Source organism: Rhinopithecus bieti, unplaced genomic scaffold, assembly GCF_001698545.2.
Source record: "Rhinopithecus bieti isolate Rb0 unplaced genomic scaffold, ASM169854v2 scaffold_1070, whole genome shotgun sequence".
In the NCBI taxonomy this organism is placed as follows: domain Eukaryota; kingdom Metazoa; phylum Chordata; class Mammalia; order Primates; family Cercopithecidae; genus Rhinopithecus; species Rhinopithecus bieti.
The window spans coordinates 2234935-2248366 of record NW_016803844.1 but is presented as its reverse complement, the minus strand read 5'-3'; the positions used below and the strand labels follow the sequence as shown (position 1 = coordinate 2248366).

The following is a 13432-nucleotide window of genomic DNA, read 5'->3' as shown; positions in this document are numbered from 1 at the left end:
AAAAAAAAAAAAAAAAAAAAAGATCTTGCACAAATAACTGTAGAAAGCATCAGCTTTTTCAACAGTCTCATATCTGTATTCCAGCCAACACAGCAAATTTCTTAAATGTCTCCACCTATAGGAAAATCTATATAAACATACCTCTTACTGTTTTTCTGGGTTACATATGTATGCTGTCAAAACAACTTTATAAAAGCAACAGTGAGTTTTCCTGTTTCAGATGTGTCAGAAAAGTATACCAACAGTTTCTCATCTGATGCAAAGAATGAGATGCAAAAATCAACCGAAAGCCAGTGGGTTTAAATTTCACCTATGCAATGGTTCCATGAAGACAAAACAAGTGACTGATGGAGAAATTGGGGGTTCTAGTTTGTTCATGTCACCTGACTAAATTGAAGGTTGTTGCTCAACAAAGTTAATTTTAATATTTTTTCCTGGATAGAAAAGTAACTTCCTGTTATTATAAAAAGTTCTTATAAAAGAGAATATCCCCTTCCACCCATTTGATTCTAATGGTACTCAGGTTTTTCCTGCCTTTGGCTATAATTACAAAATAATTCTTAAGATAAAATGTGAATTTAGATACAAAATTACCATCCCATTGAAATTATTTTTATTGTTTCAATTTCATGAATGGAAATGAGACATAAGTAGGTATTTTATAAATTATAAATAACACATTTGTTCTGAAAATAGTTGATGAGCTAGACTTATTTGCACCCTTAAGCCATATATAATGAGAGCCTATTTGTCACTGACATGGAATAATAGAACTAATAGGATATGTAGAGGAGATCCAATCCAAGAAAATTTTACAGGAGAGGAAGCTGAATCCCGAATAAGTAAATTTGCTTGCTCAAGAACTAGTAAATCACAGATCCAAGGCTGAAACACAGGTTTTATGACTTCCAAAGAGGTATGCAATTTTTTCATTATTTATCTATTTGGATAGATTGATAGAATCCCGAAAGCTCTTTCAATGACACTTATTCTGTGACACTCTTGTTAACATTCACACAAGGGACCTTAGCAAATCCGTCTCTAGGCTGGAACAGAGGCAACCAGAAGAAAGGGCTGCTCTCAGATAATGTTCTAGAAACATGGAAAAGGCTATGCTTCTCCTTGGTGCCCCCATCCCCCCACCACACTGGCACAATAAAAAGCAAAGCTTTGCTTTGCCAGTAAGTCACCAACTGCCTCTCACAGGTTGAACCCAGCACTGAAATTCCCACTTTAAGTTTGGCCTGGTTATCCATACATTAATAGATAGAACTGGAGAAGACAGATAGACGTTTAATCTTGTTATGAAGGCAGTCTGCATTTGACAGGAAAAAAAAAGGGGGAAAGAACAGAAAAAAAAATCAGCTCATGATGCAAGTAGTTTGATGGAAAATAACATTTAAAGTTTTTAAAATGTACTTAATTTCAGGACAAATTATACTAACCTTGGTAATCATCCAATTTTTTATTCATATAATAGTTTTATATTTGTAGCATGTTCTGTGACAACGTGCTATTCATAGCAACATCCCGAGAGGTACAATGGGGGACATTACTTCTGACTTTTTTTTTTTTTTTTTGAGACGGAGTCTTGCTCTGTCGCCCAGGCTAGACTTCAGTGGCCAGATCTCAGCTCACTGCAAGCTCCGCCTCCCGGGTTCACGCCATTCTCCTGCCTCAGCCTCCCGAGTAGCTGGGACCACAGGCGCCCGCCACCTCGCCCGGCTAATTTTTTGTATTTTTAATAGAGACGGGGTTTCACCGTGTTAGCCAGGATGGTCTCGATCTCCTGACCTCGTGATCCGCCCGTCTCGGCCTCCCAAAGTGCTGGGATTACAGGCTTGAGCCACCGTGCCCGGCCTACTTCTGATTTATAAGCCTTGAGGCTTATCATTATCTTTCCTCCATCCCCAAAGAAACAAGCATTACAATTAAAAAAGTATTAAAAAGGATTGTAGAATAGTCTATGTTTCTGAAACTAGACCAGTGAATTTCTTCAAACACAGAAAAACGTAATCCTTGTATGATGTCACAAACACAATCAGATCCATGTGGAGGAAATTAAGATAATAAACAAAAAGTTGGAACCAATATAATGAGGGAGAAATTACAAAAATTGGAGCTGCCCAACAAAGAAACCCACTGTCTTGACAAGAGCTAAGCAACTTAACACTAGATAGTTCAGGCAGGGACAATATTGCCATCACCTGTGGTAAGAGGAAGGCTTTATTCATTGGATTGTAATTTAGTAAGTTTTAAAAATGCAAAATCACAGTTTTCTATACTTGCTTTTAAATTATCTCCTATACTGAAAAAATTGTAACTAATAATGTTCCAGTAACTTTGATTTGACGACAGATATTCTAAAGTCATTAGGACTTTTGGGCATGATTATTACTCAAATTAGAAGTGGTCAGGGAATGAGTGATGTGGCCACAAGCCACTACTACTTGAGCGATTTGACCACAGCTCTAGGCTTATGACTTTCCTCAGGACATGGAACTTTAAAGGATAAACCCTGATAAAGAATGATTATAAAATTATACAGCTGGTTCTCTTAGTTGAGAACTATTTTTTACATGCATTCTTTTCATCATCACATCAGAAAGTTAGATCCCTGTTTCCAGTCTATTTATAGTACTATCCCTATCAGTTAATGCTCTGATTATCTGCAGCATGTCTTACATTGTTATGATATTGTGTAGTTGGTGAGAAAAAGAATTGCTTACCTTTTTTACTTTATTAAAAGTAATCTTTGAGTAATGAGAAAAGACATAAATGACCACTAACTCTAGGCTAAGGAAAATCCAGTTTTACTTGTATATTTGTGGCTCGGAATAAATTTTCAAAAACCCTACTGACTTTTATCATTTTCAAATTGTGTGACTGACCTCTAGTGGTCAGAATATGTCACTTATTGAGCAGAACCCAATGTCAATTAGTATGTTTTATTGAAAAATTGCTTTGAAATTTAGAGTCAGATATTGATATTTTATATTTATTTCTGGTAGAACAATGCTTTTAATATTTTAGACAGTATATCTGCATATGTATGAATCTAACTGGTGCATAGATGGCTACCAATTACATCCCAAGAAATCAATTTATGGAGAAAAACTCAACAAAATATTTGTCACTTGAGATACCTCACAAAAAAAAGACAAAATATGTCGCATACTTTGAGGTTTACCTGTCTGTACCTGAGCTAAATTACAAATTATGGTCCTAGAGACTCAGAATTATAGAGTACAAAGAAATACCACCTGAATCATATTCTTAATTGTCTGACTTCACATGGAGCCATACCCAAATTATTTTAGAACTGTGTTAGCTCCGTAGAGTTTCTAGGTCTCATGACTTGTAATATAACCTTTGTGTCTTTTTCTCATAGATGGAGAATGAATAATGGGGACGTTGATCTCACAAGTGATCGATACAGTATGGTAGGAGGAAACCTTGTTATCAACAACCCTGATAAACAGAAAGATGCTGGAATCTACTACTGTTTAGCATCCAATAGCTACGGGATGGTCAGAAGCACTGAAGCAACCCTGAGCTTTGGATGTAAGTAAACTGTAACTTTTTAAAAAGGGCAAGGGTGTTTAGGTGAGTTCAGCAAGAAGAACCATCAAGAAAGGATAGTGAGAGGAAGGCATCATAGATGAGGTAGATCTTACAAGATGAGTGGGCCTTAATTGTGTGATGGACAAAACAAAGCACCACAAGGCATACAATGAATGCACTTGAAACAATGAAAGATGATGTTGTCAAATAAAGGAAGGCTGGGGTCTGAGGATCTTGAATGACTCTCTAAAAATTAGCATCAGGATGAGCACGGTGGCTCATGCCTGTAATCCCAGCACTTTGGGAGGCCAAGGCTGGTGAATCACAAGGTCAGGAGATCGAGACCATCCTGGCCAACATGGTGAAACCCTGTCCCTACTTAAACTACAAAAATTAGCTGGGTGTTGTGGCACGTGCCTGTAATCCCAGCTACTCGGGAGTCTGAGGCAGGAGAATTGCTTGAACCCGGGAGGTGGAGGTTGCAATGAGCCAAGATTGTGACACTGCATTCCAGCCTGGTGACAGAGCAAGAATCTGTCTCAAAAAAAAAAAAAAAAAAAAAAAAAAAAGAAATGCATCAATGGAAGCGCCAAGTCATGTATTATCAAAGGGGCTTTCGGGGGAAGAAAATGTCACATATTGCAACATAATGACTGTGACTCTTCAAAGATCAACCCAACATGACAATATGTTATTCCCTAGTATTTGATTTCTCATAGTAGGAATAAATATAATTATATTTTAGTTAATTTATATTAAATTTAAATTACATGAAACATTTAATTAGGACTAATAATGAAAAACTGTGCTAAGCTAAAAATTAGAGGTTGTTTTGAAAGAAAGGTTTACATTGGGAGATGAGTTGGACCAGGTGATCTCCAGTATGATTTAAACCAGCACTTAAATCTTTTGCAAAATGAATTATAGGATGAAAACAATGTTTTAAGAAGTCCTTCGTGGTAGGGTTTATCAGGAGGGAATGAGAGAGGTCCAGGAAGAGAAGTATGATTACATTAGTGTGGTGAGAGTGAAAATGTAAATAACATAGATATAAAGGAAGGAATTAACAGGTTGCACAAAAGGAAAGAAGACTGTAAATTTTGTTTCCCAAGGAATATCTAGTCAAAGGGCAAAAACATTCTGTTCTCATTAATAATGGGATGGGAGCAAGAAAAACCAATTTCAAGGATGGCAGGAAGCATTTAAATGGTTGCTTCACATGCAGAGGTTATTGTGATATTGAGTTATCCAAGTTGAAATGTCAAGTAAGCTATTGAGGATAGGGATGGCATTCAAATAAGACCCAGGTCTAGAGAAGTAGATTTGAAAAGTCCTGTGCAAAAAAGTAACACTTGGAATAGATGGATTTTCAGAGGTATACAATTTATACTGAGAAAAGTAACAATTCAATGTTATGATTTGGGTGCTGATCACAGGTAAGGAACAGGAAGAGAGGCAGAAAAAAAAGTAGAATGAGTGTCAGTAAAACAAATGAAGAACTGGAAGAAGAATATCAAGGAATCAAGCGAAATGTAAGTTCCAAATACACAGAAAAGAGTAAAGAAAATTAAAACTGAAGCAAACCCAGAATTTGAGAAGGAGCAAGAGATTGGTCACTTTCATGTTCCCTAAATAGGGTCCTGCCTTTCACCCTTATTCCTTCCTAATATCCAAGTCCTCCCTCAGGAAGGGAAATACCTTTCAAATGAGTCCATTCCTCTTAAGTCATTCTTTCTTTCTTACTTTCTTTGGTAGATCCTGGGTTTGTCTGATTTCATTATATTTCCAGATACTCTGACTGAGAGTCTCCCTAAGTCTGAAACAAAAGTCTTTAGGATATTTGTGATTTTCAGGATGATCAGAATTGTTATGCAGGCTGCTCCCAATATCCGTAGACTTTGAGCTCATCACAGAACTTTTTAATAGTGTATACAAATCTCAGCAATGTAAGAACAAGGAACTGACTTTACTAGGCTTCGCCAAACCACTGAGAAGTGCTGTATCTCAAGAATGAGTTATTCGCTGAAAGGTAAAATTGATGAATGTCTCTGTTTCTATTGATGAGAGAGTGAATGTTTCCCTTTTTTTCTTTTGTAATTAGATCTTGATCCTTTCCCACCTGAGGAACGTCCTGAGGTCAGAGTAAAAGAAGGGAAAGGAATGGTGCTTCTCTGTGACCCTCCATATCATTTTCCAGGTAAACTTAATTCCTCTCTGACTATTAGCATCTATGAAACAAAATGGACAAGTTTCCATTGTCTTAATAATAATGCTACATTATTGATAATCATGGCTTATTATTAATTAAATGAGACTGAATATTTACATACCTTGTAATGTGTCACTAATTGTTACGGACACTTCCTTTCTCAGCTCATTAGTCACCTGGCTCTAGTCCCAAGGATCTCTAATCATTTCAGTTTATAAACTTATGTATGTTGTATTGTGCCATCATTAAAGTTCCTATTCCACAGGGAAATTCTGTTAGATTTTCTAGAAAATATTCCTGAAATAGAATAGTACCAAGAAAGGATGTATAATCAATCATTTTCTTAATAAGTTAGTATCTATAAAATACTGTGAACTCTATGTAATTAAACACTAGAAAGGGATAAAGACATAATAAATTATTAATCTCCTTAGAAATGCCAATCAGCAAGAATAATCATCTACTTTATAAATGGGGCTTAATTAAGTGTCATCTGTTACGAAATTCAGCTTTGAATGTATGTTTTCTGTACTTCTATATGGCTAAGACAAAATTCACCAAAGTGCTAATTAAAAGATGAATTCTTCATATACTTTCACCAATTTTCATTTATTTATCAAATATCCCTTTGAAACAATATATAAATACCTCTTTTCACAATTTAAAAATCATGTTTCTATTCTTATAGTTCTAATATTATGCCATTAATTTGACTTTAAATACCTCCATGGAGACTGAAACCTAACAGGCTTTTAGAATACATGCAGGATTTTGTGTGGAATACATCAATCTGATGTGTGTGTATGTACATATACACACACATATATTTCACACAAAATTATACATTATGTATTCCATGTGAAATTGTGTGTATGTGTGTGTATGTATATATGTGTGTGTGTTTATATAATATATATATATATAGCTGTGGTTATTTACATATCAAATATTGGTGATTTCCTCCATAATAGGAGAAAGATGATTGCTTGATAGATACGGAGGGACATATAAAATTCAAAATTTTGTAACACCCTTTCAATGAGAAAAGCCTTTTTCTTAAGAAACTATTGAAACTATATATATATAAGAAACTATATACTATATAGTTTAAATAATATATATTTAAATATAATACTATATTCTATATTTACTTTAAAAAACCTTACCATTTTCATAGCGTTTCCCACAACCCACAAAGTAATGACCAAAAGTATACAGTGACTACATTTGATCATATTTAATACTGGATGGACTTCACTCCATCACTCACGGACTCAGAAAATCTCTTATGAGTATTTATTATACAGCAGGCACAATGTAATCCACAGAAATGCCTAGTGGAGCAAAACAGGAAAAGCTACCAGCCTTCAGAGGTCTTCCACTGGGAGAGTTAGACCTTAATAAGATAAATGGTTAAAAGACATGGCATGTTAGATATTGAAAATAGGGATATATATATGATGCAGGGAAGTAGAGAGAGTAAGTATTGAGGGGATGACTGAACTCAGGAGCCGCATCACTAGAAGGAAAGTTGGAATAAACACCTGAAGGAAGTAAAGGAGCTAACAATATGAGTATCTGAGAGAAGAGCATGCCAGGCAGATGCTGAGGTCAGACTATGGAAAAACAAGGAAGCCAGGGTGGCTGTCATAGAGTGAATAAGGCAGAGAGTAGTAATAAATGAAATAAAAGAGGTACAAGAGCTGCATTATGGAGGACCTTATGATCCATAGCAATTATTAAAACTTTGGCTTTTACTTTGAATGCGATTTACATTTCAGGGCTTTGAGCAGAGGAGACACATGACGTGACTTAAGTTATAGAAAGGTGACTCTGGTTACTGTTTTAAAAAAGGACCTGGGGAGGGAAAAGGTGGAAACAGGAGATCGGTTTGGAGGTATTGCAATAATTTAGGTAGCATATGATGGGCCAAAATGGTGGCAGTGAAGGTGGGAAGATAAATCCAGGCATATTCTAGATAAATAGAATATATTAAATTCTATATAGAAATATAGGTATATTTTGGTTAAATTCTACATATCTTTTGAAGGAGAAGCCAAGAGGACTTGCTTGTGGATTTTATGTGGTATATAAGATAAATACAAAAGTTGAGGGTGGCATAAAAGTTTTTGCCAAGAGTTCCTGAAAGAATGAAGTTGCCATTACTTCAGCTGAAGGAATAGGTGTGGACATGTTAAATGTGAAGCGTCTGTTAAGCTTCCAAATGGAAATCAAGGTGGCAGTTCTATATGTGTGTAGATTTCAGGGGTGATGTCTAAGCTTGGAATATAAATTTGTGATTCATCATTCTATAAGTTGTTTTCGAAACCATGGGACTGCAATGTGATTACCTAGGGAATTAGAATAGATAGAAAGCAAGAAGCAGGGGTCCAAGGAACAGGCTCTGATATTTTTCTAAGGTAAGTCCTGCTTTCGGTTTTTGCTGCCTCTTAGCCATGGTGCTAAGTGTAGAATTTCATTGGCCAGAGCAAGGTTGGCAGAAGCTTAAAACCATTAAGCCAAAAGAGTCCATTACTTCCTTATCTCAATAAAGATAAATATGTTTACATGGAAAACAAAACAAAACAAAATAAAGTTGGTTCAAGAGTCCAAGAGACATAATTCACAGAATAAATCTGAGTAGTTCATCAGTTATACCACCTTCAACCGATATAAAAATAGACATTTGCTTCAAAACCATGCGTGTATGTATATGTGTATGTATACTATTTTACTATCTCTGTGCTATAAATCTCCTTCCTTTTTAAAGAAGGTAAATTAAAGTTTTATGTTTTGTGACTTAGAACTTGGGTTGAGGGTGCAAAGGAATCTGTCTTTGGGTTCTGAACCTCTAAGAATGTTATATACACAATTATTTAGAGTTGTCAAACCCTATTGATTCTATTTGGTGATCTGAGATTCAGTCCTTATTATGTCAAGTAAACTTAGGCATGTCTACATCTCAATTTTCTTGTTTAAAATGTATATGAAAATGATAAAATGGATATGTAGTTTCTTTTGTTGTTGTTGTTGTTTTTTGAGACGGAGTCTCACTCTGTCACCCAGGCTGGAGTGCAGTGGCACAATCTTGGCTCACTACAAACTCCGCCTCCTGGGTCCAAGTGATTCTCCTGCCTCAGCCTCCCGAGTGGCTGGGATTACAGGTGCACACCACCACACCCAGCTAATTTTTGTAGTTTTAGTAGAAACATGGTTTCACCATGTTGGTCAGGCTGGTCTCGAACTCCTGACCTCGCAATCTGCCTGCTTCTGCCTCCGAAAGTGCTGGGACTACAGGCGTGAGCCACCGTGCCCTGCCAAAGATATGTAATTTCAATAGATTATTATTAAAGTGAATAAAAAATATTTTAGTACAGTTGATGTTTTGTATCTGTTATTATTTAGTATATCTCACTACACTAAAGATTTTTAGTTCAGGATTATAGAGATGTTGCCTTCCTCATTTATGTGCAGGCAAAAAGTCCAAAAGGAAACATCTCAACTTTTGCCATCTCATATTTTTTTTCTGTATTTGGATGGTCTGCAGCTCCTTGCAAGGGGGGAAACTCTCATTTGGACCACTTTACTTATTTATCAAGAGTGATCATAAATGTGCATTTCAGTACAAATATTCACTCAGTTTTATAACATTTGATATACAGCTAATTTCCTCATATGTGGCACAGAGTAAGTGCTCAATATAATATCTGAGAGAGTGAGAAAATGAAAGAAAGAGCAAATAGATTTGTTCATTAAATTAAGTGTAGGGGTTAAGTTTCCTGAAAACATAAACTTACCTGTTTGATTTTATTATATTGCAATAAATAATTCATAAATGTGCAAGACTTTTAAACTCACAGACTCTCAAAATGAAAACATAATGCTTCCTTTCCAACTAATTTTCTGTCAATATCATGATCAAAAAGCAACTTACTCCATTTCACAAAATATAAATCATATCTTTGTATATAGCAAGAGAGAAATAAAGGGAAAAAAAAAGTCTGTCATTTTAAGGGTAAGTATTATTGACAAAATAAGAGATACCTCATAATAGAGACATTATGAAATTTAAAATGGATAAGAAAATAAGAGTACTGTTCAGAATAACAACTCCTGGAATATTGAATATAATCTTGAAAGAATCTTAATAGACTGAATAGATCATTACAAAAATAGACAGGAATGAGAGACCAGGGTAAGCAACACATTAGCTCACATCAAAACTTTCTTTCCAAACATATTTAATGTATAGTTTATTGTGTTAAAGTACTGATCAGAAGCTACAGTGATTTTGGTGTAGGCGAATTCCATTCTGTTCAAGCTAATTTTCTAAAAGGCAAGAAAATCTTCTAAAAAGTTTTCAAGTTATTTCTCCATGGTTTGAACTAAAGAAGTTCAAGTGTATTTCAAGCAGATACATATAGCATTTTGCAAGATTACATAAGTGGTGTAGTTCAAAGTAATACAGCGATATTAGCCAAATGCATCGTAATTGGACAAAATGAATTTCTCCTGTAATATATGTGCTCTAGATTTCTGGGGTAAAATAGCAAGAAGTTTCCTATATCTACCAGTAAAAGCAACATTTCTTAAGCATATGCTGACACTTACTGAAAAAATAATGTTATAGTAATTTATTGTTTAATCTAGTCTATAATCTGAGGAAAACAGATGGCTTTTGCAAAGATGGTTGATTTTATCATCTGCATGGGGCTAGGAAAGACACAAAGAAGATGGTCTATTGAGTCCTTGAAAAAACTAGATCAGGGCTTAGCTCGATTGACAAAATCATGTCTCATCCATAAGTTGGAGAGTCAGGGTGGCTATTGCTCCAGTCTTGGTACAGCTAATTTTGGTGATGGTGGGTGGGGAAGGAGGTGAGAACATCAGTTCTGCCTCCCTTTTGCTGTATGACCTCTGGCAAGTCACTTCACCCTATTAGGCCTTGGATCCCCCATTTAAAAATGGCAAGAACCCTTCCTACCTTTGTTGTAATGAGTGCTGACAGATTCTAACAAATTGCAATTATTGTTTTGTCCAAGTGAATGGCTTTAAAAATAAGTAAGATTTGTTAAATAAATTTAGATTAATTACATTGCAAGTCCCACAAATGCAAAGGCCACATCTATCTTGTTTAGCAGCACTTGGAAGGTACTCAGGTTTTGCAAAATAAATAAATTAGAGAATCTACATAGGACATTCAGTCAGTCAGACCAATTGTTCTATAGTCCAAGACTTACATTCATACAACATCACGACAATAAGGTCTCTGAGTTAGCATTTATCCCTTGTAAGGATCAACTACCATCACTTCTTTCATTCCTTTTCACACATCTTTGATGAGTGGTGGGCCGGAAACTGTCTTACATTTTAGAGAAACTGAGTAATAGAGTGACTAATAAGTAATAGAGTGACTGATAAAAGTCATACTGAGAATTAAAATTCAGGTCTCTGTATTACATAACCACTGAAGATTCAGATTACTCTAAATGCATTTTGTGGGAAGTATCTTTCATACATCCTATAGTTACAAAAGTCCTTTCTCTGTAAGGAAATACTTTCTTGACATTTTTGGCTTTGGTGGTGGGGTGGGGGAGTGAGGATTTAATTGTTCACAGAAATCCCTACAAAATTTGGACTTACATTTCAACTGAGAATAGGAAATATTATTTCAGAATCAGAAAAGATCAGTCTTCTTTTAAATGTACTATACATATCAGCTTGAAAGACTGCTTGATACTCCTTTGTGAATGTGATACTTCTTTACTTATCCCAGGAGCCCTCATTTAAGACATTTAAGCAGCTCCCTAAATAATTTCCTATCCTAATTATCCTGTGACCCTAAATCAGCAAAAAGAAAAAAATTAAAAGAATTCAATTATTCACAGATATAAGTGCCTAGAAATATATGTTAGCCATAATTCTGAGTTAGAGGCTAATTATAGTAGTCTAATTTTCTGCCTCTTTTTAACTGTATTCTGTTTCTTCAATAATAAACATATGCTGCTGCTTCTGTAATTTAAAAAAAATCAATGTTGAAAACCAAAATAATATAATCATATCCACCGTCTTTCTTGATGTTGTATTTTGCTGGAGAAAATTACATAGCTAAGCTAAATATAATGCCCAGGTTATTATTCTCAATTATGTGAAGCTTATTTAATGTGCATCTCTTTTAGTTTTTCATAGTCATTGTGCTTTCACACTCTCTTTGAAAGCTTTGCTAGCCACGTTGAGTTCCCCAAAGCAAAATAGCCCTTTGTCTTGATTATTCATTTTTAAAAGAAGCCTGAGTGCTGCGAGTTCTTGGTTTTTCACCATTTTACACCTAAAATCCTATTTAGTCTGACCTAGAGAGATTTCCACTTACATTCTTCTCAGTAGAAACTGTCTTTATGTGATCAAGATGTTTTGAAGGGAATCATTATTTTTTGACCTAAAGGTGTGCATTTCCCATTGTCTCTTCTTGTGTCTTTGTTGAATGACTCCTGGCGAGTCATTCATCAAAACAGAGAGGAAGGAAGGAATAGAAAACTATAGGAAATTCAGCAAATTAAGGAGGAAATTCAGTTTTCCATTTAACTAGTTAGTGTGTTCAGCCAAAGGAATTTCATGTGGGTAAGAGTTACCATATGATATGTCTCCTAATATTTAATTAAACCAGTACCATACTTTTCCCTGTTTCTGTAGTTTTCTCTTTTTAATGTGACCACAATAGGTTATGTAAGCTCATTTCTAACTCTATAATTTAAAATAGATGTACACACACACACACACACACATACAAAATAACAGATAAAGTGATAATATGGTAAGTAATCTTAATTTTATTTATAAAATACAGTATGGCAGATTAATCATGGCTTTGGAGTTATTAGATGTGGATTCAAAATACCATTTCTTCATAATAGTCATGAAATTCTAAGCAAGTTATGTAACCTCTTCGAGTTTCACTTAGTCCATCAATGAAATGAAAGCAAGAACGTTAATAGTTTATAAAATAATAGAAATATAGATAAATAGATGTAATTGCTTAGTGTAATGCTTATATTCATGTAAAATATAGTACATATTTTAAAGTGTACACTGTTTGTCTTGGCTTTCTCCTAACATTTGCTCTTCAATAGCCTCTGTTAGATTAAGTGATAGCTTGTTACTAGCCTCTATTAAATTTGTAACAGCTTTGGGAGAAGCACTTCATATTTAGAAGAAAATAATTTCTTCTAGATGATCTTAGCTACCGCTGGCTTCTAAATGAATTTCCTGTATTTATCACAATGGATAAACGACGATTTGTGTCTCAGACAAATGGCAATCTCTACATTGCAAATGTTGAGGCTTCTGACAAAGGCAATTATTCCTGCTTTGTTTCCAGTCCTTCTATTACAAAGAGCGTGTTCAGCAAATTCATCCCACTCATTCCAATACCTGAACGTAAGTATTTTATTTGTTATACTCTGTTTTCGCAAGGTTGTCTACATATGGTATACTTACCGTAATGAAAAGAAATATCCAGTGAGGACTAGCTGGCTTTTCAGGAAGGAGAATATAGAAGGGGATGCACGTTGAAGGGGCCAAAGGCTTGGTCCTAAGCTTTTTGCGTTGAGAAGATTCAGTTAATAAAATTGCTGTAATAAGGTTGTGTTCGGATGAGTTGCC

The 13432-nt window shown here is 35.1% G+C and overlaps 1 protein-coding gene across 1 annotated transcript in view; it reads left to right on the top strand.

Moving 5' to 3' along the window:
* CNTN1 (contactin 1) overlaps nt 1–13432 on the top strand; it is a 282041-nt gene that overhangs the window by 110233 nt on the left and 158376 nt on the right. The window contains 3 exon segments of the mRNA XM_017855593.1: nt 3392–3564; nt 5666–5761; nt 13001–13207. Of these exon segments, the coding sequence (XP_017711082.1) occupies nt 3392–3564; nt 5666–5761; nt 13001–13207 (476 nt within the window).